General features: G+C 47.2%; 1 protein-coding gene across 6 annotated transcripts in view; it reads right to left on the reverse strand.

Annotated features, from left to right (window-relative positions):
* Nucleotides 1-13,399: 13,399 nt before the first annotated feature.
* Nucleotides 13,400-20,996, reverse strand: part of NAP1L4 (nucleosome assembly protein 1 like 4) — a 28,641-nt gene continuing 21,044 nt past the window's right edge. For 3 of the 6 annotated variants that reach the window (XM_055721758.1, XM_055721757.1, XM_055721759.1), the window contains one exon: nt 13,400-14,679. In XM_055721758.1, coding sequence (XP_055577733.1) covers nt 14,641-14,679 — 39 coding nt within the window. In that variant the 3' untranslated portion in view covers nt 13,400-14,640. Of the gene's footprint in view, nt 14,680-20,244; nt 20,283-20,996 lie in introns of all 6 variants that reach the window. The other 3 variants (XR_008734091.1, XM_055721760.1, XR_008734092.1) reach the window with 2 other exon arrangements.

Raw genomic sequence — 20,996 nt, forward strand, 5'->3', positions numbered from 1 at the left:
TTATTTTTATTTTTTTTAATTAGGCTATTCCAGATTATCTCTGGGAAGTTTTTGGTTCCTTATTATTCTTCTCCTTCAGAAATGTCCTGGGACAAACTGGTGCCGTTGGGTCCCCCCCAGACGCCACTGGCCAGGTGGTGGGCGCCGGTGGCTCTGTAGGCAGGACCTCCTGGTGGGACGAGGAGCCCGTCCGGGCAGCTGTCCGAGATGAAGATGCCCTGGGGTTGGAGGGGCTCAGTCTCACTTTGGGGGCATTCAGTTCTTTCCACAAGCGCAGAGGGAGCTCAGGTACTTCAAGATGGCCAAGCTCAGGTGAAGAAGCTCTGCTCTTAGGGGCAGTTCGTTTGGAAAGGCCTCAGCCAGGGAGATGAGGGCCCCCAAGGTCGTTTGTTTAATGATTACAGCAAATGAAACACAGCAAGGCTGGAGCTTTTGGGTTAATTTAAACAAAGGCAGCAGCATAAGCATCTTTGCTCACTCCGTGAGAACTTTTTCATACCGTACGCAAGCCGTGCATTAATCAGCAATATCACATAGCCCCGCTTGCTCAATTTACTAATATTTATCTAAGACTTTTCTTCTCCTAAGCAGCTTGAAACACCTCATCCCACTGACTCAGTGTGTTACTATTACATGTTGTAAACTGCTGCGGACAGTCATGGAGGAGGCATGAGGGGCTGGGGAGAACAGATGTCATTTCCAGTAAGCTGGTCCTCGGTTGTGCGCTGAAGACGACAGCCAGATAAGGTGGGTATGTGCCAGCTCAAACCCGCCTGCAAGGACTTCAGGCACTTAGGTTCGATACTGGGATTAAAAATGATGGGGCGGGGGCCGTATCACGCTGTCTCTCCCTAGCAGCCTGGGCATGGCTGTGTGTGTAGTATGTTCCCTACTCCTGGACGTTGTGTAAGTGTTTAGTTTGGTTAGAAAAAAAAAAAAAAAAAAAAAAAAAGGAAAAAAGAGGGCTTGTGTTACCTGGTCTTTTGACCTGTTGGGGTCATGCAGTTCCCTGCTCTGGTCCCTCACCTAATACACATATCTGTGAGCCTCTCAGCCCAATCTCAAGCCCATAACACAGAATTATAACAGGTGGAAAGTCACTGCATAGCTTAGCACCGTGCTTGGAGGTGTCCGGATGCATCCTCACACAGGCAAGGAGCGGGGTCTGGTTGGGTTTGGTCCAGGACTGCTGTCTAAATGCTGGCAGGCCTGGATATAGCCTGTTCTCATGATTGTCTTTACAATGTGGCTTGCTGAGCATCACGGGGGAGGGTGGGTAGTGGGGGTAGTGGTGATCCATGAACACCTTGAGACTTATGTCAGTAGAGAGGAGAGAGCCACATCACACGGCTGCCGTGGGACCCATGGTGACCCAGTATTTCCCCTTCAATACAGACATCTGCTGAGGGATGGGAAGCCCAGCAGCTTGCCAAGTGCTGCCCCAAACTATATGATTATTTACTGGCCCTTTTGAATGCCGTCAACATTTTTTCATGTCTAATGATCTCAGGAGATGGTTTAAGCTACAGTTCACAACTTTAAAATGATGGGAAATTCCCCCTCCAAAGTGTTCAATTTCCCAAACAAAGTCTGCTGGGATAAATACTTGGGATAAATATCTGTATTTTGCAGCAGCAGTAATAAATGGCTGAGCCCTCAGCCCTGACTGATGCTGGTGAGCTCTTTGCGTATGAAGTCTCCGGTGATTACAGCTCATGCCATTCAGCCTGACATTGCCTGCCTGCTACCAGCCAGCCGTTTACTACCCTGCTGTGTTACAGCAGCAACATTTACCAGAGATTAAGAAGGGCCAGGCTTTGTAGCAACATGCTGACACCACATACCAAACGGAAGGTCACCGCTCCGGATAACCTGCCCTTCGGAAATCTGCAGAGATCAGTAAAGTGGCTTTTAACCATCTTTTCCCCATGTTTATCTCTGTGTGGAGACTCTGGCGGGTCCAGCACTGACAAGCGCATGCAAGCAGGATGTTCTGCATCATGTCTGAGAGCATTGCTGGGCTGCACTGCCCGGCGTTAGTGTGACGTGTGTCCCAGTGTCCCATCCCAGCCATCCCACTGGCAGATGATTGAACTCTCTGTTTGGCACATCCTTCTGGCCCTGCTTTCCGCTGTTCACCATTTTTTGAACTGACAGTGTATAAACTTTAAAAGTAAACACTGAAAGGCGTCACAGGACCACGTAACCAGAAAATCAGCAAACTTGAGGGGGAAATGAGGTCACGGTACTGTCCAGGTTTGGGATGTTTCCTGTCTCCAGGCAGGCTGGAGAGCCATCCACAAGCAAAACCCTCCAGTGCATCATTCCCAGCAGCGGCCAGAGCCTGGTGGTGGGGAAGAGCTGGAGGAGGAAGAGCCTCCTTTCCCCCCTGGGCAGCTGGTGTGCATGGCAGGACAGACAGTAGTGCTGATGTCACCTTTCACATTGTCCTTTGGCCACCAAATTTTCTTTCTGAAGCCAGGACACTGCAGTGTGGCAGGAGAGAAGGGAAGTGGCCTGCAGTGCCAGCTGTCCTCTCCTGAGGCTTTCCACCTCCCTGCCAGTGTTCTGGCTGCCGTGACCTTTACCTGCTACCATTACCCTGCTGCTCCCGGCTAAACCCACACCCGTGGGCAGCCCTCCACTGGTGCAGCCAGCGGGAGCTGAGGGTGCCAGGCTGCCTCCCTGGCAGTCCCTGGGAAGGCTGGAGGGAAATGGGTGTCTGACACGGTGGCTTAAAACCCACAAAAATACTCTCCATGCATCAGCCTCAGGTGCTTCCATGAAATCCAAAAACCATGGGAGAGAAAAAAAAAATAATCCTAAAACTATGGCATAAAAAGAAGAAGGGCATTCAGCAACATGTATTTTTCCAGTTTCGATGGACTTTCCCAAGGCTAACCTGTCATTCCCCACTCCAACCACTAAATAAAAGGGCATGGACTGAGTTCAACAGCCCTGAGCCATAAAATTTGGTGTGTATAAACTCCAGGTGCCACCCAATTTGTACCTGTCCTTTGCCTTTTAGGTCATACAGTGGGGGATAGCAGCAGCCCACTTTCTCCGCATTACCCAAGTAAATATTTGCTGATGGGGCTAATACGTAAAAGCCAAACTTTCTTTTTTCCTGCCGGTTACTCACCCTGTGTCTCATGGTCGAACACCCGGCCCCACCTCGGCAAATATTTGCAATAAGGAGCTGAGGGCACGCCGCAGGCCTGGGTCCCGGGCTGAGCCCAGCTGTGCCGCTGTAGCTCGGGGGGGGGCTGGGGGCTGGGGAAGGGGCGAGCCTCCACCGGCCGCTCCCCTCCTCCCCACAGCCCCTGCGCCGCTTGGCTGAGCCAGGGGGTCCGAAAGGGAACTCTGAAGCCATAAACCGCTGAGGATTTGATTTTCTTCTGCTCTGTTAAAGAAGCCATGGTTCAGCGGCAGGGAGAAACGGGGCTGCAGAAACCTCTGTGCCTTTTGTGCAGGGAGCAAAAGCTGGCGCTTCTGGAGATGGAGATGGGAATGAGCCTGGTGGCCTGGTGGTCCAGTGGCCTGGTGGCCCAGGGGCAGCCTGTGCCAGAGCTGCTGGACGCACCACTGACTGCAGCCTTTATGAGTGGAAAAAAAAGATGAAGCGAGAAAGTTTGTGATAAAGCAGGGAGGCAGTTAAGGGGAGGAAATGAGGGCGCCCAGCACGTAACCTTGGCTGGGCTCCGCTGCCCCAGGGACGAGCCAAAAATAAATCTCCCTGGAGCCAGGGCAGCCAGCGCCCAGGTCCAAGTCCCTGTGCGATGAGCTGGGACAGGGAGCAGCCACGGCACGCGTGGGGCATCCAGGGGGGCAGAGATGTGTCGCTCGGCCGAGGGCTTCCCGCTCCTTTACTGGGGGCGGGTTTGTCCTCCCTTCCTAGGGGTTTCTTCGGCAGCCTGGCAGTCCCCTTCCACGAGCCCTGCCTCGGCTCAGTGGGGCTCCAGCCTGGTGCCTGGTACCACTGTGGGGGGAAAACTTCTTTTCACCGAGCTGAAACCACAGGAATCCTCCTAATGCTGTGTAATAGCTTAAACCACAGAAAGCCCCTTACTGTGGAGTAGTCACTGTGCACTCGCTGTAGCTATTAACCCCAAATTACTGGTGTCCTTCAGAAAAGGGGTCCCTTCTGTGAACAAAGACAGGTAGCGCTGGCTGGCATTCACCACCCCGTGGTGGGTTTATCCAAGCTTTTCTGGAGGTGTTGTAACGACAGAGGTTGCTACAAGGGGGGTAAAATGCTTTAAATGCCTTGTTTCCTCAATCTATTTATTGGCTATGGGATATTTAAAGTATTGAGTCCTGCTGGAGCTGAGAAATAACCTCCAAATGGAGCAAAATGAGTTAAATGCCTTGGCAGGCAGCTGGGATGACTAAGTCATTCTTCCAGCCTTACTGGAGCGGGAGTCAATGTCACGGAGCCAGACACATTTCCCATAATTGGAAACCCTCGGCCAGAACCACGAGATCCAGGACTGCAGCAAAAGCTGTGGTGGGCTGCAAGCGGCCGGTGGGGCTGTGGGCAGGGCAGCTCCACAAGGGAGATGGACATCAGTGAGTGTGTGTGCTTTGCAAAAAACGAAACCAATGAACAGTAATAGCAAAACATGCATTTGGCCAAAATAGTGGCAAAAGAGGCTGGAGTCTGGACACTGCCAGCCCAGTTTCATGGCCAAGGGTCTTTCTAAAATTCTCCTCAGGCTTACACAGGCACCTCTCCATCCTTAGCTTTTCTTACGAGACCATGAAGTGTGATCCTATGTGAGGGCAGGACAAATGTTTGCTTTCAGCGAGCCCATCTCCTTCCTTTCTCCTCCTCCTCTGTCCATGGAGGAGGTATGCAGCGGCGCCTGTTGTTTGCCCGGCTGTTGTCAGGATCACTCATTCCCTTCCCTTCCGGATGGGACTTATCTGTGGCCACGCCAGCAATGCATGAAAACAGCCAAGCGTCCCGCAGGGAGCCGCGCAGGTGCTTCGCCACCCACGGCTTATTTGACTGCCCCATCGGCGCCACTTGGCTCGCAGCACCACCAAAAGCCATCATCATCGTCATCGCACACTGCTGGGAAACCCGCGATGGAAGAAGAAAACCGGGCAGTTGCTGCCAGTATCCCCTGGTGGGCCACCTGGGTGGAGGTCTCCCCGGCGCTGGGATTTTTGGCTCCAGCTGCCCTCTGAGCACATTTCTTCACAGCACGCCCAGCCCGCAGCGCAGCGCAGCGCAGCCTCTCCTGTGGCTGATAAGAGAAGGAGCTTGACCTTTATCTTTGGTGATTCATGGCTGCTCCTGCTTCACTTGCACATTACAGGCTGATTGCCTCCTCTGTGGGAAAGCTCCTAAGTGTTGACCGGGGGCAGGCAGAGCACAACCACACCTGCACCCAGAAATCCCCTTTGGCCACGGTCATTCCATCACTTATCACCCTGCGGTGCCTCGCTCGCTGCTTCTCTCACAGTGTAAAGCAAGGCTATAACGGTGGTATTGCGGGACAGTTTGCTTTACCTCTGCTCAGAACTGAACGGCAAGTGTGCTGGCACAATTATTAACTAAAAATAAAAATCCTCTTATTTATGCCACAGGCCATACCCAGGTGACCAAGGTCTTGGGTGGCCAAAGTCATTGCATTTTTCCCAATTCCCGAAAGGAATCTCCAGGTGTCCCAGTGCTGTGGGCTGCTCCCAGTTCGGAAGTGGGGACACCAGCCCACGCCACCCAGCTCTGTGGCTCTGGGGACTTTGATGTTTTCCAGTGGAGGGAAGGCAGGTCCCCAGGTCGGGATGGGGTGCTCAGAGAGGAGCACCATGGCCCCACAGGAGGTGCAGAGTGTTGTGTTGCCATGGAGGAGAAACACCCTCCCAGGCACAGCGTGTGCCCGGTGTGTCACCACCCCAAGCATGTGTGTCACCGCGATGGGCAGCAGGGATGAACTTTATACTTCACACCAGGTTTCTTAGAAGCATGTCTTCTCCCAAAGGCTATTGCTTCTGAGCACACACACGTTGATATGTGCAGAGACCAGCACCGTGCACACGGGGTACCAAGGCAGGAGCCCGGGACCCCCTTGCCTACACCAGCATGCCAGCCACAGGTGATGGCCATGCATGGAGGAGGATGCGGATGTGGATGAGAATGAGGATGAGGATGGATGAGGATGAGGATGAGGATGAGGATGAGGATGAGGATGGATGACGAGGGGGCTGCCCTGAGGAAAGGCTGGTTGCTCAGCGCTGCTGACATACAGCACCCTGCTCCCCAGCCTGCAATACAGGAGGGTGGGTTTATTTTCATTCCACAGAAGCAGTTGCTGCAACTCATCTTGAATCATAAGTGATTTCTCATCTGACAGCAACGAGGGAAAAAGAGTGAAAAAGGCCTTCACCTCATGAGAAGTCTGGGAACGGGGATGGGGATGCAGCCGGTCCCACAGGAGCAGGACTGCATTTCCCCGTGAGATCAACAGGTTGAGTCACTGCAAAAAAGTCCCCTCCACAAAGCCAGGCTGGGACTGATGCTTGCTGTGGGCATCGAGGCTGATGAGCTTTTGTCAAGCATCTGGGACCGTGGGGCAAAGGGAGCAGGAAGGCAGGGGGAGGTTTGTGTTTGTGGGGGGCTGGCGGGGAGCCTGGAATGGGGTCTCAGCCCCGACCAAAGGTAGGAGGCTGCTGGCTCGGCACTGACTGATGAACCTGTCCCAGCTCTTGCATGTTGCTCCCATCTGGGTGTTTAAAAAAATCAGGTTTCACTTCTCTTTGGTTAAAGGCAGCTTTGTTCTTCACTCTGGCGCAGGGCTGGGGTGGCCAGCAGCAGCGGGGTGACTCAGCTGTCCAGCTCTAGCTGTATTTGCAGAGCAGGTGAATCAATCATTGCACAGAAAGACTTTGCACCTTGCCTTTTCCCCCCTTCCCCCCATCCCCCGACCTTTCCCTGCCAGGAGTCGCGCTGCCTCAAGCGAGCGAGCGGCTGGCACCGGCCCGGGGCCGGAGCTCTGCGAGGCGGCCGTGCGCTGGCGACCCAGCTGGGGCAGCCTGGCCAGCAGCTTGGGGGTCCTGGGGCCACCTGCCCCTGCAAGCCGAGGGCAAGCTCGAGGAGCTCACCCAGCGCCGGCCAGGGGCGGAGGAAACACCAAGGGTGGAGGAAACACCAAGGGCGCAGCGCAGCCACAAAGCCGCCAAGTTTTTGTCTTAATAATTTTTTTATCTCTGGCAGGAGGAAGTCATAAAGCGATTACGTTTCATTGAAACAGGAGGAGGAAGGACATCCCAGTGCATGGGACTGAGTCAAGGCCAAAGCTCTGGTGTCCCGCCTGCCAGAGAGAGCAATAAAACATAAAGGCATTGTGGAACTAAGCCGGCAGTTCGGCCCCTGTAATTATCACCGTTTCCCAAGGGAGATTTCTACCACGTGCCCCCATTTTTCCCTCCCTGGTCACGCGTTGGGACAGATAGACAAGGTGGTGCCTGCGGGAAAGGTGCCCACGTGGGCTGGGTGGGTGAGTCCCACCTTGGTGCTTGCTGTGCGGGGTCACAGGGAGAGCGTTGCTGTCAGAGGACAGCTGCTCACTGCTTGGCATTGATTAGAATAGAATAAAATAATAAAATAAATATTTTTTGAGCTCCTAATCATGGTTTTGCTTTAGTGTCCTGACACCCATTCCACTCCAGCAGCTCACCCGCTCGCCAGCAACCACCCTGTACTTTATCCAGGAGGTGTTTCTGGATGGTGCCGGGTGTTGGGAGGCTTGGTTTGGCTTTGGAGGGCTTTTTGGGTTTGGGGTTTGGTGTTTTTTTTTCAAGCTATTCACGGCCCCTTTGATGTGTTGGCTCCGACACCAAAGCAGCCAATTGCAGCTTGCTTCGGGGTGCTGGGGCAGGATCTGAAAGCGCTGGCAGCGTGGCCGGGAGGCAGCCGGCTTCAATGTGCTCCCCCCAGTCACCCCAGAGCCCCCCACGAAGCCCTGCCAGCCAGGGCCTTGACAGGGGAGCTGCCCCTCCCCCCCAGCCGTACTGCACACCATGCCCAGAGATCTCCCGTGGTGCCACCAACATGCTTGAAGGGGGCTGGTCGTCCCCCCTCCCGCAACTCCCCCCTTTAATTAAAAATTGAAATCATGTAATTGCCTCTTCATTAAAGCCAATTAAAGCCCGGCTGACAAGGGAGGAGGCGGCACATTTTGCAACTTGCCACAGAGATGAGAAAGCACACACCGCAATTACGGTGTCTGTTTGCTTTGCCTTCACCCAACGTCTCCATCAAGGTTGGCTTTGAAATTGGACCCCAGGTGAAATGGCGCTGGCGGCTTCCCACTCCCAGCAAACCCCGCATACTGGTCGGGCCAGCTGCTGGGAGAGGCTGCCCTGCTGCAGTGAGAAAGGGAGGCCAGGCTGCCTCCTCTTCCTCCTCCTCGCCCTGCGTCTGCAGATGGGGCCAAGCGTGGAAGAGGGATGCTCAGGGGGATGAGGGATGGAGAGCAGGACTGGGGGCAGCGCTGCCCATGCCCACCGTGGAGCCCCCCGCGCCGGGGGCTCCCTGCTGCAGCTCTGCCTGCCGGGCCCCTCTCTCAGGGATGCTTCAAAGCTGGTGGCGACTCTGCCTGGGCCAGGAGCAGAGCGGGTGGCCCCCACCCCCTGCTTGGCTTTGGGCACCGCTCTGACCGCGCCCTGGGAGGTGGGGGTACATGGGCAGCGCGTGCCGGAACAGCAGTGGGGTCACAGGGGGTCAGTCCCAAACGAAACGGGGCGTTCGCAGCCTCTTTGGCCTCGCTCGGGGAAAGAGTCTGAAACAGCTGGTTCCCGGGAGGCCAAGACGAAGCTGGGGGCGGCAGGAGGGGCTCCTTCCCCTCTTCTCCCTGGCAGCAGATCCTGAGCCAAGCCGCGCCATCCTGCCACTGCAGGAGCTTCCAGCCGGCACAGCTTTACCGAGCCTACAAGCGCGGAGCGGAGCACACACGCGGTGCTGCAGCACACGATGTCGCCGCCGTCATTTACCCTCCTGCTGCCCTGCTTTGGGTCGCCTGAGCGAGCAGCCCTTGTGAACACTTCGCCGCACACACCGCGTTTGCCTAGATTTTGACCTGAACTGTGCTTTTAAATTTTTTTTTATAATAACAGTCCAGTGTTCTTTGTAGGTGATCTGTCTTCAAAGATCTCCTTTTTGATCTTTTCATAGGCTAAGCAACAATTCATCCTATATAAATCTCAGATTGAAAGTACATAATCTGTTTTTCCCTGCTTTTTTGAAGCGGTAAGAGATGAAACGGCTTAGGGGAATGTCAGCAGTAGTTATATCTTAATTGGTTTTTCTCTGCATCAGAATGTCTTGAACTATTCACTTGTGTGCAGGAGCTCTACGTGACCTTTATGGCAAGTGCTTTAACTCCCCTAACAAGTTATATCCCATCACCGACTTCAGGCATTTGCTTTGGTAGTGGCTCCAATACTGATTTTGTACCCAAACTGCCTCTCTCACGCTCCTTCTGTCCTGGCAATTCAAAGAGTTTGAAATGTGCCTTAGGTCAGGAGCATGAAAAGAAAGAAGGAAGACTAAGTAATTGGCTGGAATAAAAAATAATATAAAGAAGGGGAAAAAAACCCAAACCTAAACCTCTCCTAAGTGTGTGTGACCTTGCCACTGTTGGTCAAGTAGGTGTTAACGCTAAAACACTGAGGTAAGTTCCTCCTTCACCCCTAAAATGTGGATGAACACGGGCTCAACAACCGCAGAGAGAATTTGCTTCGCAAAAAGATCAGTTTAACAGCTCACAAGGAATATTTGCACAGCAACAAGATTTGCATCGGTGATCTATCAATGGTCCTTTTCCAGCACCATCCTATGCTGTTTTGTTTCTGCCCCAAGCAGGGGCAAAACGCTATTGTATGTATATTTTTTTTCCCCTCTTTGGGTCATGCTGCATAATAGGTAAATTCCTCTCCCCACCATTTCCCTTCCCTTTAGCCCTTAAGCTGGGATGGCTCTGGCAGAGGTTACATTTAACCTGCAGATGCTGGGGCAAGCGGCAAGGCAGGGGCTCGTCAGCGAGAAGCCACTGCATCGCTGATGACGGCTCCTTTGGGAAAGGAAAATGAGCTCGGGGCTGGGGGGGGGGGGTTGCAGCGCAGGACTGTTACCAGGAAGGCTGGCACAGGCCAGGAGCTGCGCAGAGCCACCCTGGCAGTCGGGGCACACGCGGGCTGGGTTGTGCTAAGCTGGTTCGGCATACCCACGAGGTGCCCGGGTTCCCACGGTAAAAACCAGAGGGTAAGGCGGCTTGTGCAAGAGGCGAGCGCGCTGCTGGGTGGAGCGTGTATTTTTGCTTGTGTAATGGTGAGGTGAACAAGCAGAGAGGAAAGCCGGTCTGGAAACAAAAAGCTGGCACTTGCCAAACAGCTCAGTCGTTATTCACATGATGCTTTATTAACAGCATATGCGCTTGGATTTTTTTTTTTTTTTTTCTTTTTGGATGTTTGTCAAACCAGAGTGACTTACAGCATTTATTGGCCTGCAAGAGGTTGGAGGTGTTTAGGACAGCAATACGAGCATGTGGAAAAAAAAATAGCTGTGCCTGCAATTAGCGTGATGACTGTGAACTGTCTGGGAAAGGGAGGATGAAGGCTCTTCCATCCGCAGGTCACAGCTGCAGTGACAGAGCTGTTTGCACACTGGTTATGGTGAAAACCACAGGCAACAAATGTAGAAAATTCATAATCTTTCAGGGGAGGAGTCCTGAACAGGTACCATATTGACACAACATCAATGCCTCCCAGGCTTTATGGGGGAAGTAACACAGATACTCGTCCATAGGAAGAGGCAGAGGATTAAGAAGCGTGAATGTAGCACTTAATTTCTTTTCATACATTGCTATTTACAATAGGCTATCAAGAGGCAATTTGCAGGAGCCCAAAGCATACTTCATGATTTCTAAAAGCCACACTGTGGACACGGAAGCCACGGGAGCAGGTGAAGTTGAGCAGTGGCAAGGCTTTGGGGCACATAACACATGCTCAGCAGCAGGAGGCAAGTCTCCCACCTAGCCGCCTAATTCACTGCTCGTGCTTGCAGGCTCGGCTAGGAAGGACATTTCTTCCATTTTCTGGCCGAGTTGTAATTGTTTCCAAAAGGGCTCAAGCCAGGATGCTTCGGAAAAAGTTGCAAATTTCAAGCGCAGGTTCGTAAGGTTACGTGCTACCTCAGTGTAATGTCAGGCAGCTGGGGCACACCTCGCATCTTAAACTCACCTCCTGAACTGTCGAGCTCGCAGGGAGCGAGCAATTTTCTTGTGTGGTAACTAGTCTGACCTCCTCTTACACGCTCTCTCCTGCGCAGGCCTCCTCTGGACTGGGCTGTGCTGAGCTGGCCTCCTTGGCCAGACCTCATTTGTTTTAGGAACTACCGTCAAGGCAGCATTTAACCGAGGACGAATTTATTACAAGTCTCTTTTATTTTAAAACAGGAAAAGCCTGTTAGGAAGGAGAGCAGAAACACACACAGACTACTCTAACTTTTCCAGCTACCACAAATCCTGAACAGATAGCAAACCCCAGATAACCGAACATACTGAAATCAGACAGAAAGCTCCCAGTTGCGCCAGATCCCATGCTGCCAGGAAGGTACCCTAATGCCACGTGTAAGACACCTGAGAAACCACAGACCATCCCGTCTTCAGCTGGAAGCAAAGTACTTGCCTCTTGTTGCCGTATCAGATAGGGCAGCGGGGCAGTACCTCCAAGGCTGCCTTCCTAGACAACTGAGGCGCTGAGAAGCCATTCATCACACTGCAGCCCAAGCAGGCAACACGCCAAATTAATCTTGCTTACAGCGCTTCCAGCTGCTTCAACTTCCAGACCCAGAAATGAAGCTTCCCCCCCCGAATGAGAAGCTACTGACATGAAGACTGCATCAAAAGAGCGTGTTCCCACAGACGGAACTTCACAGTTCCTTTCATCGGGTTGCCATGATGGTAATCAGGCACATATGCACGTAGACTCACTTTTTGGTATCACCTCACCATTTTTGAAACTTTCCACCTTGGGTTTTGCATAGGGCCCCATGTTTACATGTCTTAAGGCACAGCCTTCAGAAAAAAACAATATAGATTTTAGTTTTCCAACAGTTACTCGCTCACCCCCCTTTTCGCACAACCATCGTGACATTCTGACAACCAAGCCATCAATCCCTCATACTGCTTCACCCTGCTAGAGGAACGAGCTGAGCCATTCACGTACCTGTTTGTTACTTTTCCTGGAGTCTATGAAATGCTCCTTTTTGCCATTATCAGCTAGATCTGTAGTGGCTCAGTTTTGACAAGATCTGTTTGCTATTAGGTTGTATCAACTGGCATTAACTCTGCTTTAAGAATCCCAGCTCAGCTTTCCCATCACTTTCCCCAAGGATGAACATCTTGCTTGGCAGCTTCATTACCAAGCCATCTCATTTGTGCTCCCTGAACGCTGGCACATTTGCTCTATGTGTTCTGGAATTTCCCGTTTTCTCAAAATTAAAGTTAGCCTTTCAGGATTCATGCACATAAATTACTTCAGTGTGTTCACTTGCAGATGTTTATCTCTGAGTAACAGCACTCCCGTTTAACCATGTAGTGGAAAGTACTCGTTTAGGATGGGGGAAACTATAATTCAGTTTCTTTTGATACAAAAAGAAGCAAAGCTGGTAAAATAGCTGGTAAAATAGCAAAGCTATTAGAAAAGCAAATAGAAATATTTCTATTTGCCATGCCAAGCATCACCAGCACTGTCATTAGCCAGTCTGCACATGGGTAAACTCCACTTTGCTATTCCTCCCCTTGTCAGCATGCCTTTACACTGTTCTCTCTGCATGCTCTGGTACACTTACAGTCTAATGACTGGTTACAAAACCTCATGTTTCCCATTCGTTTTTTCAAATAAAAGCCCACAACCTACCCCTATTCTTGCCTTCTTCCCCCCTCCCTCATTCCTGCCTTAACACTGCAGCACATCACCTGAGTGTTTGTGCCCACATCTCTCGACTGCAAGGTACCGATGTGGCATTAATAGGTCATAAACCAGTTTACGTCCCCCAGCATCTCATTTATTCCGTGACCAAACGGCACAGATCACATGGAATCTTTAACAATGATGCTGCCTCCCCAAAGTCTACAGAACATCCCTGACCGTTTACTGGCAAATTGAGCAAGTTTGTTCAGATTTACATGAAGAACTCCATAATGCACTACTTACAAGGGCTCCTTTCGTTGGCTTTTGACAACTGAACCTAGCAGGATGCTCAGAAAAGTGGTGTAGGAGGCCAAACAGCTGGTGTGCCCCTCATCAAACAATTCACTGATCACTACTGAAAGTCAAACGGATGTTCATTTAACCTAGGAAGCATTACGGACCAGACAAGCACCAATGATAATGTTTCACAACTTTAATAGAATATTCTATCTATTCTGTACAAATTGAAAACACCGTATTAAGTTACAAATGTGTAAGGTAAGGCTGGAGCACTCTACATGCCTGGTCACAGTGTTGATACAGCTGCTATTCAACTGCTGCCAGAGGTTGGCAATGGATGCTGAAACTAGAAATGTGTACCTGAAGTGCCACACAACAACAAAAGGTAGTTTTGAAGACTTCAGAGCTTTAAATAAAACAAATCGTGGAATGGAATAATTTCAGTGTTGCATGTAAGACACCGAAACTTCAGATTTATTGAGCTGAATTTTGATAAATTTCCGTGTTCATAGTGAAAGGTCCTTCCATGCTAGACACCAAGCAATAAAACTACTGGAAATTTTCTGGTTCTTTGGCTGCAACCCACTTCCATCAACAGCAACAGTTTGGCCTTTGCATTTTGACCTTCACCCAGAAGAGTTGTCATTTTAATGCAAGTTCGTTTCGTCTGTCTAGACTACTACATTGAGACCAACTCAAATTATTTGTTTTACAAGTACCCATATCGTATGCAAAAGAGAAAGATTTTCAAGTATATTAAAAACTATTAAAAAGCACTAATTCTGTCAAAGTACTTACAAACATGAATAAATAAATAGTAAGATGAACAACTAAGTCTCAAATATGACACCCCCTTCAATGAAGTAAAATTACTTCAATTCAGTTGGTTTTACTGAGATAATAAATATGACACTTAAAGCTGCTCAAGCACTAGTTCAATCTGTAGGTTGCAAGAAACATTAAAAAAAGGGGGGCGGGAACTAGCAAAAGTCATATTGCTCTATCCGTTTCAGCTACCATATGTGTAATCCATTTACTTTAGCTTCTCAGCGCATTGCTATTCTGCAGTTTTCAATGTTTAACAAGAAAATGGATAATCCTCACCTGGTAGTCTGGACTACTGCCCTGTGCATAGGGCAAAAAAGGCTCCGAAGGCCTACTGACATACTTAGCTAGTGTACCAACGGCTGTAGAGTGTGCTTTATTTAAACCTCATATTTCCCAAATGCATTGAAGTTGCCACTGTACATGTTAAGCAATAAAGAAAAGTTAGTGAAAATCATGCATTTTAAAACAAATTAATTTTAAGCATTGTTAATAAGATTGTGCTGCAGCAATGGAATATCCTGAACTGCAGGCCAGGTACCCAAATATTTGTTACAAGTTGTTCAAATATCACTTCCAAGTGGTATTTCCTTATTACTGTTGTTTGCATTCAGCAGGTTGGCTGGAATCTTTCTGGATAAAGGGAAAAAGAAAAAAGAACCAGTTAAAAATCAAAATGGTGTGCAAGAAAATACAACAAATAAAAGAAATTTGCTACGCGGTTTTGAATTAGCCAGAGGTATCATTAACGTGTACAAGAAGAGATACAAGTAAACTCAGACTAGATCATAAAGGTCTGAACAGCAGTCACCGTATTTATCGGGTTTCCCCCCTATCCCCAAACTGCTTGGTACCCCATAGTATTTTTAATCTACATTTGTGTTCTTCATGCTCCATCCAGTAGGCCAAGGTTCAAACAAACAAGAAAGCAAACCACCTCCTACTCCCCCCTCAACCAGAGGCTCAATTTGACTTTTGGTTCCCATTAAACAGTTTAACAATAAACTGCTGCCACCTCACTAACTGAGGAGGGAGGGAGGGAAGGCAGGCTGCTTATTCTGCAGCACATTTGAGTTTTTCCCTTAGAAGCCTTGCCCTTTCTGCCAAAGTGATAAAAAAGTAATTAATGTGTTGATTTCTTCTAGGTTCTGCATCACCAGCAGGTAACTATTCAACAGTTTAACATGTGGACTTCTTGCCCAGTGTTAATCTGAATATGTAAAAGTAGAAACACCTTCATTAGGTAGTAAAACAACTTCCCCTCTGGCAAAAGGAAGTGTATTTGGGAAGGAGAGCAAGTACTCAGACAGCTAAGAACTTCAGGTTTTACACGGCACTTCTTGCTTTTTTGTTGTAAAATAGGATTCTTAGAAAGCAGGATAATTTATTCAGTGTATTTCCAGTTTGCTTCTCCCTTTAGCATTCTTAATATAGTTTATTACAAACAGCCAGCAGTCACAGACACCTGCTGAATTCTAGCAAAGAAAAATACAGGTATAAACCACGACACCTTGAATGTCACTGACCGCGAAATAAAATCTTAGTAACTTAGTAACAGAAGTAAACATGCAAGAGTTCATTACACATCAAGCAACCAAAAGCTAAGGCAACTTAAGTACTTTTCCTGTAGTGAGGAGAACCAGGCGCAACAAAGATTCCTTATCCTAAGTTTTGTCCTTGACAACCTGCACAGAACCCAGACTATTTTTCCTCTTCCTCACCTAAACTGCTTTAGGGTTACAGCGGTCACTATCATTCCCACTGGATTAAAGCCAAATGCTGCCTCCTCTGCACGGATATGCCAAAGACCTTTCAGCCTTCTTCCTTGTGGTTTTCCTCCCACAGCACACATCTCACTAACATCAACTTTGTACTCTCTCATCTGCCTGGGATTCCACATAACACCGATGTGAATTCATGTTCATTAATTCCCTCTTGGAAAGAAGGATATGTTTACACAAAACACAAAATTAGCTAGCATTCTCTCTCTCAGAAAGCAGAAGTCTGATGGCCCCTGGTAATACCTTGCATGGTACTGCTTTTCATTTAGAGGCAGGCAAAAACTAGCAACGTTTTTATCAAAAAGCTTTCTGAAAGTATCTGTTCTTCTTGTAACTGCTTTGTATCTGAAGGTGGCCACAGAGGAGTACACAGCGTTACTTCTCCTCACTCATGCATTCTGGGTAAGAGCCCTAATCAAGCAACAAACCCATTATTTAGAAAGTACTTTAAATCTTTCCATCTCCCTCCTTCCTTCCTACTCACCTGTTATATTTATATTAGACATACTTAGGCTGACCACTGCAACCATTTCCACTGAATTTTAATGATCAACCAAACCCCTTGTTATATTTTCCAATAAACTTAATTGCCTTTTCTTTGTCTTTATTTCTGTAAAGATTTAAATAATATTATTGCATATAAATCTTTATCCTGTAAAAACTGAGTCACAGGGATTACAAAGTTCCTTCTTAAGGACCTTTCAGTGTTGATTACTGCTCTCAGACAAAGAATACAGTTTAAGGGGTTCCTGGATACGAGTTAGTTGTTGGAGAATTCTGAGAGAAGTACTGCTAGTTTATGCTATTTTTAGCTTATAGTAGAGGGCCTATCTATCTTGACCATACATGTAAAGTGTTTCAGCAGACTATAAGCAACAAGGCAGTATCTCAGATCCAGACTCCAACATAATCAATTTTCTTCCACCATTTCAGTAGTACCTCACTGCTCTTGCTAAGCAGGCCAGCACGCAAGTTCCATACCGCCTTCAGCTATCAGCCAGCCGCCTACAAAGCATCTTTAATCCCAAGATGACAACAACACAGATAGATGACTACAATCTTCTTCACGTTACAGCTGCCCTATCAGGCACATGCATGTTGAGACTTATCTTTGACCTCTAATGGCTCCTGTAAGATCAGAGACCAGACCCTAAACTGCAAGCAAGATACTACATCCATACACCCTCAGACAAGGCTGTTAAGCTTGAGCCTGCTCTTCCTGCAGTGCCCAGACATTTGGTCAGCCAGCCAATGTGGGATACGTTACATACACAAATGGGGGTCAACCCATTTTTTGGCCCTAGACAGATCTTATGCTATTTATCTTCCTCTTCTAGCAAGATTTCCATTCATGTTGTACTTCGCTAAATTAACTTCCCAAGATACTTAAAAAGGTGGTGAGTGCACTGGCCAGGCAACAAAGACCAAACAGAAAGACTTTAACTGGCGAAGATAAGGAGGAATTGTATCTTAAACAAATTCGGCAGCATCACATGTACTGAAGTTTACTACCAGCACTACACAGACAAGTAAGAATTGTTCTTCTTGTAAAGAGATTCTCTACAGCAGTCATGAGCAATGACTTAAGTTCATAAAAAAATCCTACCACTTTTCATATTTGTACATCTTCAAACTATTTCATAATATGTACAAGGAGTTTAAACTACTGTGGGCCTTTGATTCTTGTTTAAGAGGCTGTTATAATGGAGCTATACAAGCTAAATCAGTGAGACTCCCACCTCTTTTTTCTTTCGCTAAAAAGCATCAATATAAAGCTTTTTTGACCCTGCCTCTTTAGTGCATCACTTGCCCAGAATTAAAAATAAAAATACTCTTGCTACAATGGACATGAAGATTTTTCTTCTGGCATTTGATTACCCAGAACAATGCAAGAAACTTGAGCTAATTAGCTCATGTACAGACCACCTGCTCAAACATCAGCAATCACATCAGGTAAACTGCATCAGCTGCTCAGGGACACAGCGGAGACATCAAATTTAAAGGAAATTTCACTTAAAATTTGCAGGATCGTAGGGCTAACATGGAGAAGAAAAGCACGCTTGAAGTAACACTGTTTTCATGACTTCCATACACACAGCTCACTGCATCTACCCATCCAAATGACCTGGTGTCCTAGAGGATGGGAGTATAAGCCCAAAGTATCCACACCATTTAGGTTAGCAATTTAATCCTTTCAAACCGTATCTTTTTCACACAGTTACTGCTGAAAGACACTGAGTTTTTATTAATCTTCAATGTTTAAACAGATTTAGGCAGGATACATTCCTAGGTGATTCAAAGAGCAACTGAACCTTCACCTCCTTACTTTTACAAATCACTTTTTGGGAAGCTTCCCATCCACTAAAGTAGGTGTGCAGGCACAGGCAGCCCACCAAGACCTCACTGACTCCCAAACTTTTCTGCCAACAGCAGGATCAATGTAGGCAGTAGGCAATAACGCTGATGTCCTTTCTAGCACAGAAGGAAGAAAGCTTTTCACTACTTCAAATGCCTTACCATGAAATAGTTCAGCTAGGGGTCCTAAAGCTAAACCTTATCTTTGTTAATTTTCTAATCTATGTTATGGAATGAGAACAGCAAAGGTATCAAATACATACATGGGAAGTAAACTCAGAGCTAACTGGAGTTAAGCAAGCAAGTGGTCTGAACTGCCTCCTCCACAAATGAACAGAACACTTCAAAGGTTCTGAAAATGAATCTGCTGCTAACAGGCCCTTCCACCACTGTTACTTAAAAGATAGACTAAGCACCCTGAAGCACGTGCAGTCTCTCCCCACAGCAGCTTTTCAGTTCATAATTCAAAACTGCATTCTATATTACTGTGCCAGGTATTTCTCAATTCAAGCACTGTCAGTAATGTGAGATAAAGGCAGCTAAAGGAACAGGGTATGCAAGCACATAGAAACATATACTAGACAAAACAAGCTACATTATCTGCTTCTGTAGCAACTTCTGAAGCTACTTCCAGTCATCCCACTGCTCAGGCTTCCAAAACCACAACTCTTACACCAAGCGCTTATGCTATATATAAAGTTGATAACGATCGGGTTCTAACTGAACAACTCATACTTCAAAACTGACAGAAGCGAGAGGAAGGAAGAAAAGTTAACAAAGCAGAAAGTGTCGATAATTATGTAGCAAACGTAGCACACCAAGGAGGAGGTAACATGGAAATGACTGACGAGGAGAAACTGAATTTAGAAGGAAAACAGACCAAAGAACTATTATTTTTTTTGTGTACATGAAAAGGAAAGCTATTCTAGAACTAAGAAAAGCAGGGGGGGAACTGAAAGGCAAAGAGAGGCACGGGACAGGGAGAAACAGGACGAACAGGAGGAATGGAAAACATGATTAGAGATATGAGTCTCAAAAGACAAAAAACCAGAATTCCAAGTTGACTTGAAAAACTGAAGCTGGCAGCTGACAATTCTTAACTTTATGAAGGGAAGACAGCTGTGTAACAGACTGTAGCAGATACAAGCTGTTGGGACACATGGATGTTGTGCCACTACACATGAGTAAACAGTGCGAGTATGCTGAGGCAGTGTGGCTGGCTTCTGAAAGCATGTCAGATCAGAAAAAAAAACAAAACCCAAAACCACAGCTCAATGTTGAGTTTCACAAAGGCAAAGGGCATTATCTACACACAGAGGGAATGAGTTGGAAAGATTACAGTTTCTCCTAAGTAATTAAAGAAAAAAGAAACAAGCCTAAAATAGAGGGGAGAAAAAAGCATGGAGCCTGTTGGAGGCATTGTTCTCTATGAGGCATGGGATGAAAGGCGAAAGATGACAGCATACAACAGAAGGAACTTCTTTTTCTTCTTTTCAATAGAGACAGGTAAGCAGGAGAGCAGTATCTGTTCAGAAACATGAGAGTGCTCAAAAAAAGTCCTCCAAGAGTGACTGACTGCCTTTTCAGAAAGCATAAATAGTATGTCCTTTCCAGCATTATTAAGTAAGCTGGTTACAAGAGTTCAAGAAGAGCAGAGGAGATATTTAAGAAACAATCTGCATGTACACAAAAAACAGTAGAGACAACATCAAATCAGAAACAAGGGGAAAAAAGTCTGACAAGTCTCAGTTTCTCCTGTCGTGAATATATGAAGTACAGCTTGATTGCTACAAAGGTAAAGCAGAAGTTGTGCCAGGAAGGCAAGAGAGGTCATTCTGAAAAAATCTGATTTATATGATTTAAAGGCATTCATCTCTCTACACATTTCTTTCTATTTTTTGCTGATAAAACCTAAACGCTGAAGTCACAATTCCCCCATTTCTTTTCCCCATACAAGGAAAAAAACAACAAAAAAACCCCAGAAAACCCTAGAAAACACACCACATTGCATGGCTACAAATGGGACTCTTGGAAGTTAGGTATGAATGGAATTCCACCTTACCTAGAAATGTATGAATGATAAACAGACTTAAATTACACCTAAATGGGAAAAAATTGAAAGGAACTGTCAGCATGAATGAAAAGTGAAATGCACAAAATAATACAGGAGGCAACAACCATAACCTTCCAAGATACCTTAAGCTGTTTTTCTACAGAATACCAAATCCTTTAAAAGGGTATTTGATGCTTATCACAAATATACCTCAACTTAGAACTAACATTTTGTTTCTCAGCTGTCCAACTTTTCCCATTACAGGTACCCCACTGCATTTTGATCCTGCAGAGCAGAGTCAGAATACTCATTTCTGCCACTCTAACCCTGTCTGATCAATCTTTCCACAAGACAGACTGTCCTTACTATACAATATTTCCCATTAAAGAAAAACAAGCTCAGTTCTCGATACAGTGACAAATTTAATAGCAACATGATGACGTAAAGCTCTACATCAGAAAAGTAATACCTTAAGCTACTGTTAAAGACTTCCATCCAAAGATCAAGTAGTTTTGCATGCCTTTCACTTTTCATCTGTGCCTTTATAAAAAATTTAAAGCCAATGCTTTAAGAACTAAACGAATGCAAGTCTGTCATCACTGTCCCAGCTTCGCTAAATATAAGCATTAACTTTACCATGACTGAAGGACTGAAAAATACCTATCAGAAGAAGCACTAACCCTTAAGGCTGATTTAAAAATCAAGTCTAGTAAACTTTAAAATTCAAAGTTGGGGACTAACTTTTTTTGATTTCTAGCAGA

This window comes from Falco cherrug, chromosome 10 (genome assembly GCF_023634085.1).
Source record: "Falco cherrug isolate bFalChe1 chromosome 10, bFalChe1.pri, whole genome shotgun sequence".
Classification (NCBI taxonomy): Eukaryota; Metazoa; Chordata; class Aves; order Falconiformes; family Falconidae; genus Falco; species Falco cherrug.